The 25,585-nt window shown below is 40.0% G+C and overlaps 2 protein-coding genes across 25 annotated transcripts in view; one reads left to right on the top strand and one right to left on the bottom strand.

The window, feature by feature from the left end:
• The window catches only part of LOC123514268 (golgin subfamily A member 4-like), a 133,080-nt gene that overhangs the window by 65,229 nt on the left and 42,266 nt on the right, over positions 1-25,585 (bottom strand). For 13 of the 24 annotated variants that reach the window (XM_045272037.1, XM_045272052.1, XM_045272053.1 and 10 more), the window contains 5 exons: positions 17,251-17,367; positions 15,336-15,645; positions 13,681-13,713; positions 11,134-11,279; positions 10,366-10,602 (listed from right to left, as the gene is read on the bottom strand). In XM_045272037.1, the coding sequence (XP_045127972.1) occupies positions 10,366-10,602; positions 11,134-11,279; positions 13,681-13,713; positions 15,336-15,645; positions 17,251-17,367 (843 nt within the window). The remainder of the gene's footprint in view (positions 1-10,365; positions 10,603-11,133; positions 11,280-13,680; positions 13,714-15,335; positions 15,646-17,250; positions 17,368-25,585) is intronic. The other 11 variants (XM_045272039.1, XM_045272045.1, XM_045272046.1 and 8 more) reach the window with 3 other exon arrangements.
• Positions 870-3,397, top strand: LOC123514269 (tigger transposable element-derived protein 7-like). The gene has a single exon (XM_045272057.1). It carries the CDS (start codon positions 1,890-1,892, stop codon positions 2,712-2,714), a length of 825 nt encoding a protein of 274 aa, XP_045127992.1. The 5' UTR covers positions 870-1,889; the 3' UTR covers positions 2,715-3,397.

Raw genomic sequence — 25,585 nt, 5'->3', positions numbered from 1 at the left:
ATAATGAGAAACTGATCCTGAGAGAAGAATATGACTTTAGAAGCACAAGATCGCATAGTAAGAAACTAAGGAAGGGACGATGTCTGAGAGATGTTAAAAAATTTAGTTTCCCAAAGATGTGTTGAGACTTGGAACAGTTTGAGTGAGGAAGTGGTGTCAGCAAAGAGTGTGCATAGTTTTAAAGAAAAATTGGATAAGTGTAGATATGGAGACGGGACCACACAAGCATAAAGCCCAGGCCCTGTAAAACTACAACTAGGTAAATACAACTAGGTAAATACACACACACACACACACACACACACACACATATATATATATATATATATATATATATATATATATATATATATATGCAAATGCTTAATATAACGCCACACAATGAAATTTGACAAGAAGTTTCCTTTTACTACCATCTGCTCATATAACAAACACCAAACCCGCTTTAACGAAATTTTATCCAGGTAATTTTTTCCAAGTTTGAAAGCCCCACCATATCACGCAAGCCGACAAGCTTTTGAGTACACCAGCGCCTCTTGTGGACAACACATACACCATTCACTCCCCTACCCTTGCTCTTAGTTCAAAACAAAAACAGGGTCCAGCACCAGCTCGTCATCTCATGCTCAACATGCCACCAAAACACCCTGCAACCAGCCCTGCAATGTCGCCTAGTGTTGCTAAGAAGACCAGGAAGTCTCTTACTCTCGAAGTGAAGCTGGATATTATTCGCAGACACAAGAGAGGCCAGAAAACTAATAGCATTGCTCGCCACCATGGCTTGACTCCATCTACTGTCTCTACTATTTTCAAGTCAGCAGACTCTATTAAGAAGGCTGAAGAGACCATATCTTCCTTGCAACCTAAAAGAACCACCTGAACTTGCAACTGACTCTGCAATGAATAAAATGGAAAGCCTTGTGGAAATGTGGTACATGTATTACATTCTGCAGGTTGCCAGTTAGCATCTTTTCCCGCTCCACTCTCCCTCCCTTCATAAATTAAAGATCATCAGCATTATAAATTTACTTACATACATACATTAGTGTATATTATAATGACTTAGTCTTAAATTAAACTGCTTAAATGTTTAACTTCATAATTTTTACTTTCATTAAACCTTCTACTGTACTATGATGCACTCTCATTTTGTTTACTCTTAATGAAAGTTCAAGTCAGGAGTCAAACTTGTTAGAATTGGTTTGCTTAACGAAAATTCGCTTAACGAACGGTTTTCTAGGAACATAACCCATTCGTTAAGCAGGGGTTGCCTGTATACATACAGTAAGTCCTCCTTATACGGTACTTCGATATCGGGCAAATTCATAGTTACGGTGTTCGGTAATTACTACCCTCAATTCTATTTACGTTAAGAAAAATTCACAGATACGGTATCCGCTTGTGTTTTGTTTACACTGTACCGTAGCGCCACCACGCTACATGGCCACCACAACAATCAGTCTCTTCCCGCGTTTCCCATTGAACACAAGTGAAATCTTACAGCACGTTTTTTGTGAATATTATGAGTAAGGGCTAAAATCCCTACTGTCCCTTAGCCATGGGAGGGCCATCATCTGATGGAATATGTGGTGAGTGAAAGGTAAATAAAAACATTTTCTGTTTATTTCTTTTACGCAGTACTCTACATTTTTTTTATATAACTATTCTTATGTCCCAAGTGTACTACGCAGATGAAACAGGCTTATTTTGGCGCTCACTACCCAAGAATACTCAGGCACGGAAGGATGAAGAAGTTATGAGGGGGAAGAAGATGTGTAAGGAGAGAATTTCGGCGCTTTGTTGTGCTAACACCGACAGTATGCACCGATACAAGCTGGTGATTGTTGGCAAGTCTGCTCGTCCCCATGCATTGAAATTTGAAAGATCACATGCACACCTTACCAGTCCACTATTACCACTCCAGGAAAGCTTGGTTTAATGTTTCGATTTTCTATGACTGGTTTTTTAAGCATTTTGTACCAGAAGTACGACGGTACCAGAAGGATGTCTTGAAGTTTCACCCTGACAACGTAAGAGCTCTTCTTCTGCTAGATAATGCGCCTGCTCACCCTAGTGCTGACAAGCTTGTAAGTGCTGATGGCAAAATACGTGTCTTGTATTTGCCTGCCAACACCACATCACTCATCCAACCAATGGACCATGATGTCATCAGTGCGGTGAAAAGGAGATACCAACGACGCTACTTAGATGAGGTTATGGTGGTAATTGAGACTGAGGAAGACAAACAAAACAACACCAGGGGCCTGCGCACACGAGAGAACATCAAGAGTTACACAATCAAGTCTCAATTTTTAACTTTGCTAATTTGTGGAGACTTGAAAATTTCTACCCTAGCAAACAGCTGGAAGAAACTTCTACAGAACACTGAACCTGATTACGACTTTGAGGGATTTGAAGCCGGCGATTTCCAACGTGTTCTACAGCGCGCAGACGAAAAAGACGTAACATTGGAAGATGTTCAAGAATGGCTGGATGAGAATGATGCTGATCCGGGATACCAAATACTCTCGGATGAAGAGATTGCTGTGGAGGTGACCGGTACCCACGAGAGCAGCAGCAGTGACGACAAACATGAGATGCCGGTAACACTGCCAAGACTGTCGGAGATGAGTTGCTGTATGGACACTGTGCTACAGTTTGTGGAATTTACCAAGACCAGAGATCTGAGTCTTCACTACAGTAACCTAAAATAATTTCCTGTCGCTGCTAAGAGTCACCTGCGTCTGGTTACGAGGCTCCACTATATAGTATCTTGACCCGGTGCTTGACCTTCGGCGGGGCGAGGTGGGGCAGGACACGAACGTAATTAAGGAACAATATCAAAGTGGTAAACAGTAAAAATTAGACACCTTTTTCAAACCAGTAACTCTGCTCACCTCAGGCACCAGGGTTACCAACCAGTCCACCATCACCACAACCATCCACCTCATGTACAGGTACTAACACTCCACCAGCACAGCACTAGCACAGTAGTATTTCAGGTACAGATTCATTGGAGCTGCAAAGCTCCAGTGACTCAGAATAAATTTCTGAGGACCCCACTATATTATCCCAGCAGATCCCAGCATACCAACAGCACAACGCCTCTTCACCATCCGTGGTAAGTCTAATTTTATGTATTAAAAATGTTGAATTTACTTTATTATGTTGTTTATTTACAGTGTATAGGTATTTTACAGTGCCAGATTGGACGGTGTGCTTGATTAAAAGTACAGTTCTTTCTCTTTCGTAATGTTATTGTTGATATCAGTCACTGTTAGCATACCGTATACGTATCTGCCGGAAGCTACGAAAAATTGGAACTATCGTACCGGTCATCCCCTTTTTGTCCGTAAAACCGAGGCATGAGTGTATGTTCACAAAACAACATTTCTATTAGCTTTTTTTTTTCAAGAAAGGATTGTTTTGTAATGCATAAAGTGAAATCTTAATGGAATACCAAAAAATAAAGCAGAGATGAGATGAGCCACAGACAAGCGGAGACTTGCACATCGCTTGTTCTTCTTCTTATGACCCTTGTAGCTTGCGTGTTACTTTCATCATGATGTTTATGTTTCCACTCCTCTATTTGTTATATGGATATCATATCTTAGTATTCATATACGCTCATGCCATGAGGATAACCTTGACTCCGTGGCAGTGAGTGATAGTGAATTACAAATACCGTGGTATTTCATTAGTAATCTACTATCACTCACTGCCACAGAGTCCAGGTTATCCTCACGGCATGAGTGTATATGAATACTAAGATATGATATCCATTATAGCAGGCAATACAGGAGTGGAAACAAATGTAATATTATCATGGTGAAAGAAAACATGCCAAGCTAAAAAGGTCACAAGAAGAAGAAGAAGCGGTCAAGTTGCTGGAGTCTCCGCCATCTGTGGCCGATCTCATCATCTCTGCTTTATTTTTTTGGTATTCCATGTAAGATTTCACTTTATGTATTACAAAACAATCCTTGGGCAAGGTTGTGAAAAAGTTAATATATATATATATATATATATATATATATATATATATATATATATATATATATATATATATATATATATATATATATATATATATATATATATATATATATATATATATATATATATATATATATATATATATATATATATATATATATATATATATATATATATATATATATATATATATATATATATATATATATATATATATATATATATATATATATATATATATATACAGTAAAGTCCCGTTACGTGGTCTCGAGTTATGTCAAACTCGTAGTTAGTCAGTCCACTATAAGGCAATTTAAGATTAAAAAATTGAAAATTTATAAATTTCGTATTTGATTTTTTTTTTTTTTTTTTTTTTTACATTACAAGGGCACTGGCCAAGGGCAAACAAAGTGTTGGAAAAAAAAATCCCGCTGGTTGCCAGGCCCTGTTAAGAGGAAAGTAGAAAGAGAAAACAAAAAATCTAAAAGGAGGGTCCAGTTAACGTAAGAGGTGTCTTGACACTCCTCTTTGAAAGAGTTTAAGTCATAGGCAGGTGGAAATACAGACACAGGTAGAGAGTTCCAGAGTTTACCAGTGTAGGGAATGAAGGAGTGAAGATACTGGTTAACTCTTGCATTAGGAAGATGGACAGAATAGGGATGAGAAGAAGTAGAGAGTCTTGTGCAGCGAGGCCGCAGGAGGGGGAAGGCATGCAGTTAGCAAGTTCAGAAGAGCAGACAGCATGAAAACAGCGGTAGAAGACAGATAAAGATGCAACATTGCGGCGGTGACTTAAAGAATCAAGACAGTCAGTTAGAGGAGAAGAGTTGATAAGACGAAAAGCTTTAGATTCCACCTTGTTTAGTAAAGCTGTGTGTGGATCCCCAGACATGAGAGCCATACTCCATACACGGGCGGATAAGGCCCTTGTACAGAGCAAGCAGCTGGGAGGGAGAGAAAATGGACGAAGACGCCATAGGACACCTAACTTCTTGGAAGCTGATTTAGCAAGAGTAGAGATGTGAAATTTCCAGTTTAGATTTTTAGTGAAGGATAGACCGAGTGTGTTTAATGTAGAGGAGAGGGAAGTTGAGTGTTATTGAAGAAGAGAGGATAGTTGTCTGGAAGGTTATGTCGAGTAGATAGTTGTAGAAATTGAGTTTTTGAGGCATTGAACAAAACCAGGTTTTCTCTGCCCCAATCAGAAACAAGTGAAAGATCAGAAGTTAGGCGTCCTATAGCATCTCGCCTTGAGTCATTTAATTGTTGTTGGGTTGGGCGTCTGTTGAACGCTGTTGAATAATGCAGGTGGTATCATCAGCATAGGAGTGGATAGGGCATTGAGTCAGATTTAGGAGATCATTGATGAATAATAGAAAGAGAGTGGGTGATAGGACAGAACCCTGTGGAACACCACTGTTGATAGTTTTAGGGAAGAACAGTGACCGTCTACTACAGCAGCAATAGAACGATCGGAAAGGAAACTGGAGATGAAGGTACAGAGAGAAGGATAGAATCCGTAGGAGGGTAGTTTAGAAATTAAAGATTTGTGCCAGACTCTATCGAAGGCTTTCGATATGTCAAGGCCGACAGCAAAGGTTTCACCGAAGTCCCTAAAAGAGGATGACCAAGATTCAGTTAGGAAAGTAAGAAGATCACCAGTAGATCTGCCTTTACGGAAACCATACTGGCAATCAGAGAGAAGGTTGTGAGCTGATAGATGCCTCATTATCTTCCTATTAAGGATAGACTCAAAGGCTTTAGAAAGGCAGGAAATCAAAGCTATAGGGCGGTAGTTAGAAGGATTGGAGTGGTCACCTTTTTTAGGGACAGGTTGAATGTGAGCAAACTTCCAGCAAGAAGGATAAATAGAAGTAGAGAGACACAGATGAAAGAGTTTGACCAGGCAGTGAGCGAGTTCGGAAGCACAGTTTTTGAGAACAACAGGAGGGACTCCATCCGGACCGTAAGCCTTCCGAGAATCAAGGCCAGAGAGGGCCAGGAAAACGTCTTTATAAAGAATTTTAATTTTAGGGATGAAGTAGTCAGAGGGTGGAGGAGTAGGAGGAATATGCCCAGAATCATCCAAAGTTGAGTTGGTAGCAAAGGTTTGAGCGAAGAGTTCAGCTTTAGAAAAGAAGAGACAGCTGTAGAGCCATCTGGATGAAGTAAAGGAGGAAAGACGAAGAAGTAAAGTTGTTAGAGATATTATTGGCTAGATGCCAGAAATCTCGAGAGGAGTTAGAATTGGAAAGACTTTGACATTTTCTATTGATGAAAGAGTTTTAGTAAGTTGGAGAATAGATTTGGCATGATTACGGGCAGAAATATATAGGGCATGAGTTTCAGCAGTTGGATGGCTACGGAACCGTTTGTGAGCCGCCTCTATCATTGACAGCACGAGAACAAGCAGAGTTAAACCAAGGCTTTTTAGCTTTAGGGTTAGAGAAAGTATGAGGAATGTATAGCTCCATGCCAGAGATAATCACCTCTGTTATGCGCTCGGCACAAAGAGAAGGATCTCTGACATGAAAACAATAATCATCCCAAGGAAATCAGAATAGTACTGCCTTAGTTCCTCCCACTTAGCAGAGTTAAAATGCCAGAAGCACCTCCGCTTAGGCGGGTCCTGAGGCTGCACTGGAGTGATAGAACTGGTAACGGAAATTAGATTGTGGTCGGAGGAGCCCAACGGAGAGGAAAGTTTAACAGAGTAAGCAGAAGGGTTGGAGGTTAGGAAAAGATCAAGAATGTTGGGCGTGTCTCCAAGGCGGTCAGGAATACGGGTAGGGAACTTCACTAGCTGCTCTAGGTCATGAAGGATAGCAAAGTTGAAGGTTTGTTCACCAGGTTGGTCAGTGAAAGAAGATGAAAGCCAAAGCTGGTGGTGAACATTGAAATCCCTAAAATGGAGATCTCAGCAAAAGGAAAGTGAGATAAGATGTGCTCCACCTTGGAAGTCAAATAGTCAAAGAATTTTACATAGTCAGAGGAATTAGGTGAGAGGTATACAGCACAGATGAATTTAGTTAGAGAGTGACATTGAAGTCTTAGCCAGATGGTAGAAAATTCTGAAGATTCAAGATTGTGGGCACGAGAGCAAGTGGTGTCGTTACGCACGTATGCGCAACATCCAGCTTTGGATTGAAAATGAGGATAGAGCAAGTAGGAGGAACAGAAAAGGGCTGCTGTCAGTAGTCACAGACAACTGTGTTTCAGTTAGGAAGAGAAGATGAGGTTTAGTAGAGGAGAGGTGGTGTTCCACAGATTGAAAATTAGAACGAAGGCCACGAATGTTGCAGAAATTGATAGTGAAAGTATTAGATGAAGTGTCAAGACACCCAAGGTCGACAGCAGAGGGCAGTCCGACCTGGGGACATTTATGGTCCCTCCCAGAGGGGACTCCGAGGCAGGGCGTGGTGAAGCCATTATTAAATTTTGATTTGAAGAGAGTGTAAAAGTGTAAGGTGTTGTAGTGTAGTGTAGGAAGTAGTAGAAGTTGTCTTTAGAGGGCAGGCTGCAGCTGCTCAATTGTATAAATGAGACCACAAAGGGAACCGGGAAGAGAGGACACGGGGAATCACTCAGTCTGCAGCACTGCCTACATCCCCGTAAGTACCTCTCCTGGAGTATTCCACCGGGCGGCAGGTGACTACTGCCTACTCCATTGTTGGTGGTTGCCCGCCACACCGCCCGCCTCACGCTTGAATACAATAACATCACCACACCATCACCCCTGGCAAGAGTGTTATCCTACTTCTGCATTTACTGACTCAAGTTCTTAGTATCTTGCTCAATAGCACCAAAGAGAAAACTCCTTAGTGACAGCAGTGATGCTAAGAAAAGGAAAACCATTATGCTACAAGAAAAAGAGGATGTAATTAAAGACATGAGAAGGGAGGCAGCAGCTGTGTGTGAGGGAGTGAAGAAGAAAATGGGAAGCCCGTTACCATGACAACGGGGAGGTTGATGACCTTGAGGGTTCACGCACCCATCACAACAATAACAACTCCGGAGCCTTCGCCACACGACACTCGCAGCTCACTTGCACCATCTGCGCCTGTCTGCTGATCCCTATTGCCCTTTCCTATTGCATTTCCTGCCCCGCTGCCCACGCTTCTACTCCCACCGCACTGCACTACGCTCCCAGCTGTCTGCCCTGGGCGTCACAACATTCGACCTGCCCACCCTCCTGGCGGCCTCAGGGCCACCCCTCTCGGCAACCTGCAGTCCTTCGCGTTCGTGGCCCTAATCAACAACAAAAACAAACTTGTGTTTCATATTCCTATATAGTTGTAAATAATATAACAATATAACCTTTAACTTACCTGAATGACCATAAACAATGATTGGTTGAAAACTCGATAATAAGCTTTGAAATGTACGGAAACTCGAGTTACGTACAAAATCGACTTACGTCATGTTTCAGGAACGTAACTCTGACGTAAACCGAGACCTTACTGTAAATATATATATATATATATTTTTTTTTGTTGTTTTTTTTGCCCATGTGGTATGTTGGGGATCAGCCCAGAACGCATCCCCGCTATTTCCATTATTTCCTATGAGAAAATTACGTCCGCTTAACGAATTTCCCCTCTACGAACAGCTTTGACACCCCCTATCCTGTTCGTTAAGTGCAGTATTACTGTGCTAGTACTGTAGTTAAATAAAATGTGTGTTTGGTACTTCATTTATTGTTTTTTTTTCAGTCTTTTTGGTAAAAAAAAGTGTTTGTTTGGGAGGATCTGGGAACGTAACCCCTATTTTCCCATAGGGCCTATTATTCGCCCAACATGAATCTCTCCGTGCACGACGAGCTCAGGAACGTAACTGTCGTGTTGGGCGAGGTTTGACTGTATAGCTTCATTTCAAGAGTAAGAGACTTCCTGGTCTTCTTAGCAACGCTAAGCGACATTGCAGGGCGTTTTGGTGTTAAGTTGAGCAAGGGAAGACGACCTGCTGCTGACACTGTTATTGTTTTGAACCTAGAAGGAGTGAGTGGTGCGGGTGTTGTCCGAGGCGCTGGTGTATTCAAAAGCCTGTCAGTTTGCGTAATATGGCGGGGCTTTCAAATTTTGAAAAAATTACCTCGATAAAACTTAGTTAAAGTGAGTTGTTGTTAAACGAGCAGATGGTAGTAAAATGAAACCTTCGTTGTAGCGAAATTTTGCTGTGTGAACCTTCGTTAAGCGGGGGTTGCCTGTATATATGTAAGTATGTATGTATGTATATATATATATATATATATATATATATATATATATATATATATATATATATATATATATATATATACAGTAAGGTCTCGGTTTACGTCAGAGTTACGTTCCTGAAACATGACGTAAGTCGATTTTGTACGTAACTCGAGTTTCCGTACATTTCAAAGCATATTATGGAGTTTTCAACCAATCATTGTTTATGGTCATTCAGGTAAGTTAAAGGTTATATTGTTATATTATTTACAAGTATGTAGGAATATGAAACACAAGCTTGTTTTTGTTGTTGATTAGGGCCACGAACGCGAAGGACTGCAGGTTGCAGAGAGGGGTGGACGCCTGAGGCCGTCAGAAGGGTGGGCAGGTCGAATGTTGTGACGCCCAGGGTGGACAGCTGAGAGCGTAGTGCAGTGCGGTGGGAGTAGAAGCGTGGGCAGTGGTATAGGAAATGCAATAGGAAAGGGCAATAGGGATCAGCAGACAGGCGCAGACGGTGCAAGTCAGCTGCGAGTGTCGTGTGGCCCAGGCGAAGGCTCCGGAGTTGTTATTGTTGTGATGGGTGTGCGAGCCCTCAAGGTCGTCAACCTCCCCGTTTTCATGGTAACGGGTTTCCATTTTCTTCTTCCCTCCCTCACACACAGCTGCTGCCTCCCTTCTCATGTCTTTTAATTATGTCCTCTTTTTTCTTGTAGCGTAATGGTTTTCCTTTTCTTAGCATCACTGCTGTCACTAAGAAGTTTTCTCTTTGGTGCCATTGAGCAAGATACTAAGAACTTGAGTCAGTAAACGCAGAAGTAGGATAACACTCTTGCCAGGGGTGATGGTGTGGTGGAAGTGAGGCATGGTGTTATTGTATTCAAGCGTGAGGTGGCGGGCAACCACCAACAATAACAATAAATCCCGCACTTTACGATTTATAAATTTTCAATTTTTCTAATCTTAAATTGCCTTATAGTGGACTGACGTAACTACGAGTTTGACGTAACTCGAGACCGACGTAATCCGGGACTTTACTGTATATATATATATATATATATATATATATATATATATATATATATATATATATATATATATATATATATATATATATATATATATATAAAAGCCAACTGAGATGTCAATCTGTAAAGATGAGACAAAATCATACCTGAATCATGGCTTCCTTTTCCTCTAACTCCTGTTGCTTATTCTGCAATTGTTCCTGCCACTGAGAGCGCTCTTCTTCCAGTTGTGTCTCCAGTGCTGCTGCTCCCTTTTTACAGCGCTCTGCCTCGGCCTCCTTAACCTGTAGCTCTTCAAATAGCTGCTTCTTGGTCTCCGCCATGCTCAGTGCAGAGGACTCCATGCTGGCTCTCAGGGAATCCAGCTCCTTGAGGTGGTCCTCCTGAAGTAAGGTGAGACAAAGTACAGTGTCAATAGTCTCCAGCACAGAGATGAGCTGTATATAATGGAATCTGTTCTCAAATCTAAGTACCTCCTAAATGCCATTCAAAATCCAAAAATTTTAGAAAAAAAAAAAAAAAAAAAAAAAAAAAATATATATATATAAATATATATACAGATCAATGTAAAATGGATCAATCTGTTCTCAGACTCCAATCCACCTTGTCTCAGTAGCTTATGACAGATGCTCCCACTGTTAACTAAGATGGTTGCTTTACAAAATCTCCAACTCAGAAATCATCCAGAAAAGATCTATGGTGACATGGAAATCATCAGAAGATACTGTTTAGAGTGTGCAGGTCTTAACAGTATCAGCATATTTCTTTTCCTCCGTTTCACTCCATCCTTTGTATCTCATTCACAAATACATTCTTTACAAACTATTAACTTTTCAATCTTTCACTTTGACCAAACAACCTCACACTTCACATTCAATAACAACAAAAGGATTTATATACTAATCTTATCATACCTTTAGGATGTCAATTTGCTTGATCTTTTCCTGTAACTGTGATGTGGCAATGTCCCTTTCCTGCATGAGGACGCCAATGCGTTCCTTGTTGGTGCGAATGTTGTCCATGCAGCGGGCCAAAAGAGATTTGTGCTTGCTTACATCAGCTGCAATGAGACAGTGCTGGGTTATATAAATGGTGACTCTCATCAGTATACCCTTTGCTTCCTCTGACCTGGTGAGTTAAGACTTGAGCTGTTTTATGAAAGGGGAATAAAGACATTTATGAATTTAATTGGGTCTTTTCTTGTGGAACTCTTGAAGTGTACACTTCTTAAGGGAGATATAATTTAGTGGGTTACTTCCATTGCTGCTGCCAGCCTTCTTGGTAAACAAAAAATAGAATCACACCTAAAAAGATCACTGAATCATAAAAACTTAATCCTCTAAACTACAATGAAACAAGACAATAAAATATTGCAGCAGCTACTGATACAATCATCTTTCAAGTGTTCAGCTTACCTCACAACAATAATTCACACAGATAAATACTAAATATACTAGATCAGGCTGCCAACCCATGAAGCTGCTGTGACCCAGGAGAGCACCACACAAGCACCCACACAGGAGAGTACCAGTGGCCCACACAAGGAGAGTTTGTGTACCATTACCAAGTGAGAGAAATTTCTGAACTGCTAGTGGTGGTGTTTTGATGCTTTTGGTAAGGAAAGGACAAGTGTGTAACCAAGAAGCAGACCTGATTGTTGCCGAGAATTTAGTCCATACATATCTTTCCCATAACATACATTCACACACAAATTCACACTCCTAGATAACCAGGGCAAATTTTAGGTATGCCTATTTGACCAATTTCATCAAATTGGGTCCCACACCTTACAGGGAACCTGCATCTGCTGTAATTACCTTACTTTGTATTAAAAGAAAATTATTAATATTGTCTTTCAAAGTTTTAGTATATCAACCATTTCTTTTATTTATTTAATTTTCTTTTTTTTAATTAGAGATGAGCATATTACATGAAATATAAACATATAAAAATTTTTACCTTTGTGGAGTAGAGGCCCTGCCATCAAGTTTTCTAATTGGGGCCCATAATTCCTAACACCAGCCTGCAGGTAACCTACAGAAATCTATTTTTTCAGTCACATTTTCATGAATCTAGGGCATAATTTACCCAAGGATGGCAATGCACACAAGCTCTCAATTCTTCCATGGTAAAGTCACTTCCTGTATGGCTATGGCTGTATAACTGAGCCACATCTTCATTTATCACTTCCCCCTGGCATCATAAATGAAACATCTACTGCACACAGCTTCTCTATTCTGGCCTCATACGAGTCCTTCACAATGTCAAGCTACAAGTTTGGCCACAAGAAGTATCAAGTCATAACATTATCCATGCTGAGAATCTGATGCTTCCCCATTATGCATAAAAACTGCATACAATATAAGGGCATGGTCTGGCCTACTTTTCCATGAAATGAAGATAAGTTTATTGTTAGTTACTTTTCCCATCAAGTTTGGTACCTTTGATAGTGCGAGTGTTTCCTTCATAAGTTTAAACTTTAGTTAAATCACACTTCTGTATTTTCTCATTGGTTTGTGGTGCAGTTTAAAAGCTTAAACAGCAGCAGTCATTAGTTGACAATTAAAAAAACATTTAACAAACTTAAATTCTAGATGAAGAACATTCTGTTCACCAGGAGGTAAGGTGCCTGCTGCATTGGACTTTTTTCTGACCATCCATCAGGTGATTCATTTTCCATTTTTTTAATAATATATTTGATACAAAAATTTGGCAAACATGGAAGCAAGAAGTGAGATCATATAACAAAAGCATGCCAAATTTCCTCAATTATCAACACAAACCAATAAGAAGTAATACGAAACAATGATTACCACAAGTAGAAAGCTTCTCAAATAGCAAAATGTAAACCTAAACTTCCAATAAGTAAACAAACCATAACAGAAGAGTGAATCAACAAAAATGTGAAGAAAAACCATGAAAATAACAGTATTGTCAATGATGTCCATGCAGTGTGAAGGCAACCACAGCGGCCCCATATGATGCTGAGTGAGTGACTATCCAGCATCACAGACTGCAAGGTGAAGCAACAGAAAGAACCCTGGTGAGCAATGCATCCTAGGCGTGTCAAGATGTGTGGAGCAGCACGGAAAGAGAAAGAGAGAGAGAGAGAGAGAGAGAGAGAGAGAGCAGAGAGAGAAGAGAGAGAGAGAGAGAGAGAGAGAGAGAGAGAGAGAGAGAGAGAGAGAGAGAGAGAGAGAGAGAGAGAGAGAGAGAGAGAGAGAGAGAGAGAGAGAGAGAGAGAGAGAGAGAGAGAGAGAGAGAGAGAGAGAGAGAGAGAGAGAGAGAGAGAGAGAGAGAGAGAGAGAGAGAGAGAGAGAGAGAGAGAGAGAGAGAGATGGTGAGGGTGAGAAGATAAGCCTGCAGTGGCTGTGGTGGTGGTGATGTGATCCCTGTGCCATGATAAGGCCAAGCCACAGACACCCCAGAGTGCAGCACACACCACTGTCTGCTTTACTCACGTGAGTCACCATTCTCTTCCACTTCCACAGATGCTGAAACAAACGGCAGATGTCTAGTGTGAAGAGAAGTGACGGATAAACATACATCAATGGCAAACCCTATGCTTCATTATTCATTCATTCAAGTCCTTTTCTTTCTCACCTAGGCTAACAAGGGTAAAGGTTTCATATATACTTAAGTGTTTGTTCAGGTAACCTAGCACTCCATATGGTCTCTCTCTCTCTCTCTCTCTCTCTCTCTCTCTCACACACACACACACACACATGAGAAAGAAAATAAAATCAACTTTTTAAAGCTGAAACTTTTACCTTACTAAAACAAAACAAAAAATAATAGAAATAAAAAGCTTGTATAAAAAAAAAGGTGTGAGGGGGATTGGATGGTGATGAAAATCTGGAAACATAACCATATTTCGTAACTTCTCAAAGTGAGTGACTCAGGTTAACATCACCATTAAAACTAATGTCCTTCACAGACAGCAAGACAGGATCTCCAGAACACAAGAGGGAGGTGCTCTTTCAATACATACAGAATAATAGAGGCAATAGCAATTAATGAGTTAAAAAAAAAAATTTTAAATGCACAAAATATAGAAATAAAATACAAATAAGTACAAAGTACTACAATGTAACAAGGAGCATCACAAGCAACATGAAAGCATTAACTGTTACCCATCACCTTGTCTGTTCCTTACCTTCCTCACAGGGACCTTTTGCCACAGCACTGACTAACTAACCATTCATCACTCCTTCTCCCCTCCCATCAAGGCAGGGCTGAGATTATTATCTGCATCAATACACAATTTCAAACTATAATAATACACACCGATACACAACAACACAACCAAAATACTATGTTAAAAGATGTATTGTGTTGTTTCCATGAGAGTAGCACCTTTTCTCCATCCTTCAGCCATATGCTGGTATTCTGGTGATCTGCTATAGGATAACCATGGCATACCTTCACGGTTACCAATACTGGACACTCACTTGTACTTAATAGCCTCAGTCACCACCATTACCATTCCTCCACACACTCCACACTACCCAGGCCCTTTTGCAAATCAATAACCAGATATAGATTCTTCTTTGTCAGGAATTTATTTTTAAGTTGCCTTGACAAATACTGCACCAGCTGTGATTTGTTAATGGAAAGCACCTTTAGCACTGTTCTGTGGGTTGTGTATTTTCAGCGATGGCTCATGTGATATAACAAGTGTTTGAACAGATGTTTCAACACTGCTGCTCAATAGAACACCGATTCGAAAACTGAGTGGGTTGGGTTGCACACACATGGTGCAGGATATAAGTTAGTGGCAAGGTGTTGTGATGTATCAAGTGAGATGTTTACTGGGGAAACATTTTTAAAGTGTTACAATAGTGAGTGGAACAATACACATTTTGACTCATGTATGACAGAAAATATTGCTAATATACAGATAACATCCTCGCTTGTGTGTACTGTATTGCTGTGAAACATTATAATAATAATAATAATAATTTTATGTAGACTTAAATTTTGTATGCATTTTCACATACTGTACTTATGAGTCCCATAAGTATGACTAATTTTGTATTAAAAGGAAAATATTCTGTGTACTTCTAAACTAATGAAGGAAAATCTTCACTGTGTTTATAATGCAGCAGTTTCCTACCTTTGAGTTTCTCAATAAGTTCCTCGGCCTCATGGCTGGCGGTGACAGTGGTGGAGGCAGACCCATGCGACGCCACTGACACGTTATCTGCCATGGAGATGTTGTCAGTGGTGGAGACACTCTCAGCAGTGGAGGTGTTGTCTGTGCTGGAGGAGTTGTCACAGGCCGAGGTGGTGTCCCCCTCATCCTGTAAGGTGAGGCCCCCACTGGCTACCTGCTGCTGGTTGTTGTTGTTATTGTTGTTGTTGTTGTTGTGGCTGACAGCAGGGTTGGCCAAGTCGCCTGACACACTCTCCTGAAGGATTGTTACCTGAGGGAAAAGTCATTTCAAGCTGAAATACCTGTGGAAAACTAAATAAAGAAAAGAAACACATGATTCCCATCCTGAATAAATCATTACACCAAGATAGTTTCCAAATTAGTAGACAAATACATACATATATTATACAAAAGTCAATTTCAACAACTTTTATAATGTTTGAGTGTATCTTATTTCAGAAAATGTTAAAAGAACTACCAAAGCAAAAGAATTGTTCTCCTACTTAAAAGACTTTTCTCTATCCTTAAGATTCAATGTTAATACTGATGAATCAAACTACACAAATAGAGAGTGCAGAAATGTGAAACAATGTCCAGGCATCAGCAGTACCAAGCTCAGACACAAACACTTTGCTCACCACACTATGGACAGGTGATCCTTCAGGCCACACATAACCAACCACGCCACTTCTTAATAAAGTATCATCATTTTCCCACAAAAACATAAGTCTGTTACTCAGTAGTTCATGATTATAGTTCTCTACAAACTCTTAAATTTTCAAATAAAATTAATATAAAACAAGTCATACAGTTTATAGTCAACAAACACATTACAAATGCTTCACTTGGGTGTTCAGATCACACCATGAAGTCTCAAGAGCAGTCCATTACACTGCATACACTATTTCCAAATGTAACACAAACAGCAGCAAAGTAAAATGAGGCAATGGTAACATCTTATCTAAACAAAACAATACATACATAAAGCATAAATGTTTTTAAGATGGTAATTGCAAAACTTCACAAAACAAAAGTGAACAAATTAAAGCACAACATTACAACATAAAGCCCAGTCAGTCTTATATAAAGACATGCAAAATCTAAAAAATAAGACAAAAAAAAAAAAAAAAGTAAAACCTCATCGCAACAACAGCACTGATACGCTACCACAAGAATTCCCTACATGACAAAGCTACAACCACCTACACTTCACTCTCCCACACCTCATGCTCAACAGCACAACTTCCTCTCCTCAACACAACACCTTCAAGCCATCATGCAGCAATGTTCATAACCTCACATTGAAGAAAGAACTGATGTAAATAACCCAACATGTAACAATTGCATGCCCAACTCTGAGTCATCTTAGCTCCTTCACCTCCATTATCCATGAGCATCGCCCTACGACGCAATGATAGTGATACTTTTTCCACACTACTCTCAAGGTATGAAGCAGGAGAGAGAGAGAGAGAGAGAGAGAGAGAGAGAGAGAGAGAGAGAGAGAGAGAGAGAGAGAGAGAGAGAGAGAGAGAGAGAGAGAGAGAGAGAGAGAGAGACAATATATTGCTGTAAATTCTGCAGTACTATATGTATCCAAAAACTTTCTATTCTTAATTATAACAAAATTGTAGAATCACTCTGGCATCCTGTGAAAGCTGAAAAGTGGAGCGTAGTACAATGGTGTTGTCATGATAAAGGTTTACCGTACAAAGCTTGAATGAAGAATCTGAACTCAGCCTCTAAAGTAATGGAAAAAGCTACAAAGATCGCATTTATGTTTATACTTCCAAGATCAAGCAAGGAGTGAGTGACCTTCACCATGCACCTTACCCATTACATTAAAATCAACAACAGTCTCTACTTCCTTGGGACGCACCTTCATCTTGAGAGCTGATATCTTCAGTTCTTTCTCTTCTAAATCTGCATTAAGCTCTTCCTCCAGGTGAGCTTTGGCTTGTTTCTGCAGTACACACTGTTCCTGCAGGCCACTCACCTACAAACAGCTAGTGTCAACCCTAAACTAGACTGAGCTTCACATCCATCAGAGCCATATCATATCAAGTCTGGTCTTCAGTGAGTAAGCTTCAGAGCACAAATGGGTGGTTGAATGTGTCAGCAGTTTGTGCAGAAACTTGTGTTGGCAAGACCTCAAGGAATTGCCACTAATAAATGAAATCATCAACTTCAACATAACTGGATTATGAATAAATAATTTATGTCCACTTATTGAAATATGCTGTTAAATGTGTGTGTGTGTGTGTGTGTGTGTGTGTGTGTGTGTGTGTGTGTGTGTGTGTGTGTGTGTGTGTGTGTGTGTGTGTGTGTGTGTGTGTGTGTGTGTGTGTGTGTGTCTAGTTGTGATGCACAGGGCCTGAGCTACACTTAAGCAGTCTTGTCTTTTAACCTACCGCTGCCCCGTTTTTTTCCTTTCAACTGACACTTTCCAGAGCACACAGCTTATCTAGAGATTCTCTGTAGTCTTAAAAACTACATCAGGGATTGCGAATATATGTCATATAAGCAGTGAACTAGTAGCCAGTGTGTATTTACCTAGATGTATCTTGCAGGAAAAGGACTATGCTTGTGCTGTCCTGTCTCCATACCTATTGTGGTCTAGTTTAGCCTTAAAGTCATGAATATTTCTAGCTTGAACCAATGTTTCATCCAAATTGTTCAATATTTCTATGCTTCTTTGGAAAACTATATTTCTTAATGTCTCTTCTACATACAGTTTTTTTTCAATTTCATGCCATGTCCCCTTGTATTTCTTGAGTCCCACATCAATAGGTCTTTTTGTCAACTATGTCCAACCCCTTCCATGCCCTATGTGTGTGTGTGTGTGTGTGTGTGTGTGTGTGTGTGTGTGTGTGTGTGTGTGTGTACTTACCTGGTTGTACTGTACAGGGTTTGAAAGAGGCTCATAGTGTCCTGTCTCCATGTCTCCATTTATCCAATTTTTCTTTAAAGTTATGCACATTATTACTCAATGCATTCCACTTTTCCACCATTCTATGAGGAAAATGTATTTTCCAATATCCTTCACACACTGCCTCATCCAAATCTTCTTTACATGTCCTCTTGTTCTTCTAGCTTTTGTCACCAGCACCAGGTCTTCCTTGTTTATCTTTTCAATGCCACTGACTATCTTGTACACTGTTATCAGGTCTCCTCATTCTCTTGTATCTGTAAGATTGGCAGTCCCATTTCCTTCAGCCTTTCTTCATATGTTAGGTCCTTTAGATCTGGCACCATCTTTGTAGCAATCTTCTGAATCTGTTCTAATCTTCTTATATCTTTTTTAGAGCTTGTGTGTGTGTGTATTTACCTAATTGTAGTTTTACAGGGCCTGGGCTTTATGCTCGTGTGGCCCCGTCTCCATATCTACACTTATCCAATCTAACTTTAAAAGTGTGCACACTCACTGCAGACACTACTTTTTCATTCAAACTGTTCCACGTCTCAATACATCTTTGCGGGAAACTATACTTTTTAATATCTCTTACACATCTTCCCTTCCTCAGCTTCTTACTATGCAATCTTGTGCTTCGACTGGCATATTCTTCTCTCAGGATCAGATACTCATTGTCCACTTGGTCCATTCTGTTTATCAATTTATAAACTTGTATAAGATCCCCTCTCTCCCTTCTCTGCTCCAATGTTGGAGGATCCAAAGCCTTTAGTCTCTCCTCATATGTCATCCCTTCAAGTTCTGGGACCATTCTTGTAGCCATTTTTTGTAGTCTCTCCAGCTTCCTTATGTGTTTCTTTTTGTGAGGGGTCCACACTACTCTTGCATATTCCAGTCTGGGTCTTATTATAGTACTTATCAGTTTCTTATCATTTCTTTGTCCATGTAGTGAAATGCTATTTCAATATTCTTTAGCAAATTGTATGTCTCTCTGAAAATTCTACCAATATGGCTTGCCGGTTGATTATTTTCTTCCATCGTCCCTTCCAAATCCTTTTCCTTTTTTACTTTCTCCAGTTCTACTCCATCTCCCATCTTATAGATTCCCACTGGTCATCTTTCACTATGTCCCATTTCCGTGACATGGCATGTGTGTGTGTGTGTGTGTGTGTGTGTGTGTGTGTGTGTGTGTGTGTGTGTGTGTGTGTGTGTGTGTGTGTGTGTGTGTGTGTGTGTGTGTGTGTGTGTGTGTGTGTGTGTGTGTGTGTGTGTGTGTGTGTGTGTGTGTGTGTGTGTGTGTGTGTGTGTGTGTGTGTATTTACCTAGTTGTGCATATAGGGTTCATGCATGGCTCATAGTGACCTGTCTCCATATCTAATTTTATCCAAATTTTCCTTAAATTTGTGCACATTTTCTGCTGTTTAATCTCATCATTCAAACTGTTCTAGATGTTCACCATCCTATGTGGAAAACTAAACTTTTTAATGTTTGTCAAACATTGACTTTTCAAGAGTTTAAAATGTCCTCCTGTCTATCTATCTCCATCGTCAATCAGTGATACCAGGTCTTGTCTATCTATTTTTCCATACTGTTCACTATCTTGTACATAGTTATTAGATCTCCACAGTCCCATCTAACCTTCTATTTCCTTTAGTCTATCTTCATAGAGAAGGTCCTTCATTTCTGTCACAATCTTTTTGGCTATCCTTTGGTTTCTTTCTAGTTTCCTGATGTTCTTTTGTTACCACACCACTGCTGCATATTCAAATCTAGGTCTTATCATCATGGTTATGATCCATTTCATCATTCTCTTGTCCATGTAGCTAAATGCCACCTTGATATTAGTTAGTTAGTTAGTTAGTTAGTGTTTTGTATGTTGAAGCAAATAACCCATTTATGTGCCTTTCTGGTGTCAGGATGTCTTGTATAATCACTCCCAGGTCCTTCTCTTCCTTCTTTTTTTTTTTATTATCACTTCTTCCATTTTGTACTCCTATGTAAGCCTTCTACTACTTTACCCACTTCCATCACATGACATTTTTTGGCATTAAATTCTAATTTCCACTTCTGGCTCTATTCCCAGATCTTATCAATCTCTCTCAGCAATGTTCCTTATTACTCTCAAAAGTTTTGTGTCAACAGCAAACAAATTTATGTAGCTACTCAGGTTCTCCTGTACATCATTAATACAAATTTGAAACATTATTGGTACCAGCACTGACCCCTATGGTATGCTACCAGTTACTGTCCTCTAACTTGATGTAGTGTTTTTATAACTGTCCCTATTTCTCTTTCAGTTAAGCACTCCCTCATCCAGCTTAAGATACTTCCCTATACTCACCCTATATGTTCTATTTTCCATAAGTCTTTTTTTTTATGTGAGAAGGAAGGCTGCCAAGGGCAACAAAATGTGAGAAAATAAAAGGCCCACTGGAACTACAGGTTCCCTAAAAGGTCAAAAGAGTCATCCAAAAGCAAAGGACAAATGTCTCGACACCTCTCTCTTAAAAGAAGTTAAGTTGTAGGAAGATGGAAATACAGAAGCAGGTAGGGAGTTCCAGAGTTTACCAGTGAAAGGTATAAATGATTGAGAGTACTAGTTAACTCTTGTATTAGAGGGTTGGACAGAATAGGGATGAAAGGAAGAAGAAAGCCTTGTGCAGCGAAGTTGCAGGAGGAGGGGAGGCATGCAGTTAGCAAGATCAGTAGACCAGTTAGTATGAAAATAACGATACAAGACAGAAAGAGATGCAACGTTTCGGTGGTAAGAAAGAGGTTGAAGATAGTCAGTCAGAGGAGAGGAATTGATGAGACGAAAAGCTTTTGATTCCATCCTGTCTAATAAAACTGTGTGGGTGGAACCCCAAACATGCGAAGAGTGCACCATACAGGGGCGGATAAGGCCCTTGTACAGAGTTAGCAGCTGGAGGAGCGAGAAAAACTGGCAGAGATGGCACAGAACGTCTAACTTCATAGAAGCTGTTTTAGCAAAAGATGAAATGTGAAGTTTCCAGTTAAGATTATGAGTAAAGGACAGGCCAAGGATATTCAGTGTGGAAGAGGGAGACAGTTGAGTATCATTGAAGAAGAGGGGATAGTTGTGTCGAGTTGATAGATGGAAGAATTGAGTTTTTGAGGCATTGAAAACTACTAAGTTTTCTCTGCCTCAATCAGAAATCTTAGAAAAGATCTGAAGTCAGAAGTTCTGTGGTGTCCCTGCATGATCTGTTGACCTCCTGAAGGGTTGGACATCTCTGAAAGGACGTGGAAAGATGTAGGGGAGTATCATTAGTGTAGGAGTGGATAGGGCAAGAAGTTTGGTTAAGGTCATTAATGAATAGTAGAGAGTGGGTGATAGAACAGATTCCTGAAGAACACACTGTTAATAGATTTAGGAGGAGCAGTGGCCGTCTACCACGGCTGCAATAGAACGGTCGGAAAGGAAACTTGAGATAAAGTTGCAAAAAGAAGGATAGAAACCATAGGAGGGCAGTTTTGAAATCAAAGGTTTATGCAAGACACTATCAAAAGCTTTTGATATATCTAACGTGACAGCAAAATTTTCACCAAAATCTCTAAAAGAGGATGACCAAGACCCAGTAAGGAAAGCCAGAAGATCACCAGTGAAGTGACCTTGACAGAAACTATACTGGCAATAAGATTAGAAGATTGTAAAGTGACAGATGTTTAAGAAACTTCCTATTGAGGATTGATTAAAAACTTTAGATAAGCAAGAGATCAAACCTATAGGGCAATAGTTAGAGGGATTAGAACAGTCACCCTTTTTAGGAACAGGCTGAATGTAGGCAAACTTCCAGCAAGAAGGAAAGGTAGAAGTCATTAGACATAGTTGAAAGAGTTTGGTCAGGCAAGGTACAAGCACGGAAGCACAATTTTTGAGAGCAATAGGAGGGACCCCATCACATCCATAAACCTTCCGAGGGTTCAGGACAGCAACAACACAGAAAACATCATTACAAAGAACTTTAATCGTAGGTATGAAATAGTCAGAGGGAGGAAGAGAGGGAGGAACAAGCCCAGAATCATCCAAGATGGAGCTGTTCAGCTTTAGAGACAGATGAGATGGCAGCGGTGCCATCAGGACGAAGTAAAGGAGGGAAAGATGAAGAAGTGAAGTTATTGGAGATGTTTTTAGAAAGATGCCAGAAGTCTCGAGGGGAATTAGAGTTTGAAAGTTTCTGACTTTTCTATTTATGAAAGAGTGTTTGGCAAGTTGAAGAGTAGACTTGGCATGATTCCAGGCAGAAATTTAAAGTGCGTGAGATTCAGGAGATGGAAGGCTCAAGTACCTTTAGTGGGCAACCTCTCTATCATGTATTACACGAGAACAGGCTGTGTTAAACCAAGGTTTGGAAGGTTTAGGTTGAGAAAAAGATTGAGGAATGTGCCTCCATGCCAGACACCATCACCTCTATTATGCTTTCAGCACAAAGAGATGGGTCTCTGACATGGAAACAGTAATCATTCCAGAGAAAATCAGCATAATACCTCCCCAGGTCCTCCCAACTGATAGAGGAAAATGCCAGAGGCCCCTCCATTTTGGAGGATCCTGAGGAAGAATTAGAGAAATAGGACAAGATACAGAAATGAGATTGTGATCGGAGGAGCCCAGCGGAAAAGATAGGGTTACAGCATAAGCAGAAGGATTAGAGGTAAGGAAAAGAATGTTGGGCGTTTGTCCGAGACAGTCAGGAATACGAGTAGGGTGTTGCACCAGTTGCTCTAGGTCATGGAGGATAGCAAAGTTGAAGGTTAGTTCACCAGGATGATCAGTGAAGGGAGAGGAAAGCCAAAAGTGGTGGTGAACATTGAAATCTCCGAGGATGGAGATCTCTGCAAAAGGGTAGAGGGACAGAATGTGTTTCACTTTGGAAGTTAAACAGTGAAAGAATTTACTAAAGTCAAAGGAGTTAGGGGAGAGATAGACAGCACTGATAAATTTAGTTAGAGAATGACTATTGAGTCTAAGCCAGATGGTGGAAAACTCGGAAGATTCAAGAGTGTGGGCACAAGAGCAAGTTAAGTTGCTGCGCAACATCCAGCTCTGGAGTGAAAATGAGGATAGAGAAAGTAGGAGGGAACAGAAAAGTGGCTACTGTCACTAGCCTCAGACAGCTATTTTTCAGTGAGGAAAATAAGATGAGGTTTAGTAGAGGAGAGGTGGTATTCTACAGATTGAAAATTAGATCTAAGACTGCAAATGTTGCAGAAATTAATGAAGAAAAAGTTGAGGGAGGTGTCAAGACATTTTAGGTCGCCACTGAGAGAGCAGTCCAACCTGGGGACATTTCTGGGTTTAAATATGCTGTGTCCAGTCATCCACCTCTCCCTTGTGTCTCATCTGTTATCTGTGTGTAGAAACTTAGTAGGTTTGTTACACATTATCTTCCTTTTCTAAATCCAAATTGGGAGTTATTTATTTCATTTTCCTCCAGATAATCCAGCCATTTTTCTTTAATCATAATTTCACAGTTCTCTCCCACAACACTAGTCAGTGACACAGGTCTATAATTCAAGAGCTCAGTTCTTTTCCTTGCTTTGTATATTGAGACTATATCTGCTCTTTTCCATTCCCTTGGTACTTTCCCTTCTGTTAATGAACGATTGATCACATCTCAAATTGGATCTACCAATTGTCCTCTACATTGTCTCAGTGTCCATCATGACACTCCATCTGGCCCCATTGCTTTTCTTACATCTGCCTTTTCTATAGTCTGACCGGGCTTAATTTATGGCTGTGGTGGGGCGAGGGTAGCTCTACTGTGCTGCCACGTTTCCCAAAAATGCGATGTGAAATGGAAGTTATTGGTGTACAAGGCATCGCAAATACCATCAATTCAGATGTATAAAATTTTGACTTCTGTATATAGATGGCTGAATCAACAGTAACCATCATATGCATAAAAAAACTATATAGTACCATACAAACATGGCATACATATTCAACAGTGTTGCTGATATCAACTGTAGTAACTTATAATGGTACTTAGCGTATGTTTAGGGTGTGTAATAATATCAGCGTTACAGATATAAGATAATGAGCATGGAAAAATGAAACAATCTATTATCCAAAGTAAAAAAAAAAAAATTAATTAAAAAAAAAAAAAAAAAAAAAAATAGTAGAAGTCTTGTGAGTGGCGGCAATACTGATGAACCCAGCCTGGCCAGACCGAATAGCCTCACCTTGTAGTACCAGATGTTGCTATAATTATAAGATAAAATGCTCACATTTACTGGCTTTTACAGTAATTTCAAGGGTGAGGCATAATCGCATTCATAATTCGTAAGCCAAGCTAATGTGTAATTTCTATTTTTACAAAATAATAGGTATATGCCAATACCTAAGTGAAAAAAAAAAGCATTATCCACTTGCGAGCGGCAACTCTTCCACACCCAGCTGGTGGCCTTGACACATTGTGGTGGCGACGTGACTGACCTCGTGCCACACCCCCCCCCCGGCCGTAAATTAAGTCTAGTCAGACTATAGTAATTTGCTAATTTTCTGTTTATGCACCATGATGTTTCGTAACCCTTCCTGTGCCACTTCATTGTTTGGTTCTATGAAATCTTTCAACAGTAAATACTGATCTAAAACTCTCATTCATCAGTTCACATAATTTCTTCCATTGTTTCACTTTCATACACCCTGCTTCAATTAGTTAACTTAGTCATGGTGTCTCAATTCATCATTTTTCCATTTATATACTTGTAGAATAGCTTGGGTTCCTCTCCACATCTTTTTACAAAATCCTTTCAAACTTTCTCTCCTCCAGTGTATTTACCTAGTTGTATTGTACAGAGTTCGAACTGGGCTCATAGTGTTCTGTCTCCATATCTCCATTTATCTAATTTTTCCTTAAAGTTATGCACATTACGTGCTGTAACAACTTCATTATCCAATGCATTCCATTTTTCCACCGTTCTGTGTGAAAAACTGTATTTTCCAATATCTTTCACACACTGCCTCATCCTGATCTTCCTTTCATGTCCTCTTGCCCTTCCATCTTCTGTCAAAAGCCCTAGGTCTTCTTTGTCTATCTTTTCAATGCCATTGACTATATTGTACATTGTTATTAGGTCCCCACATTCTCTTCTATCTTGTAAGGTTGGCAGTCCCATTTCCTTCAGTCGTTCTTTATATGTTAGGTCCTTTAATTCTGGCACCATCTTTGTAGCGATCTTCTGTATCCTTTCCAATTTTCTTATATCCTTTTTAGAGCTCAGAGACCATACTACTGCTGCATATTCCAGCCTTGGATGTATCATACTTGTGATGATTTTT

Source organism: Portunus trituberculatus, chromosome 37 (genome assembly GCF_017591435.1).
Source record: "Portunus trituberculatus isolate SZX2019 chromosome 37, ASM1759143v1, whole genome shotgun sequence".
NCBI lineage: Eukaryota > Metazoa > Arthropoda > Malacostraca > Decapoda > Portunidae > Portunus > Portunus trituberculatus.
The sequence above is the reverse complement of the archived record's forward strand: the minus strand, read 5'-3'. Positions and strand labels throughout refer to the sequence as shown.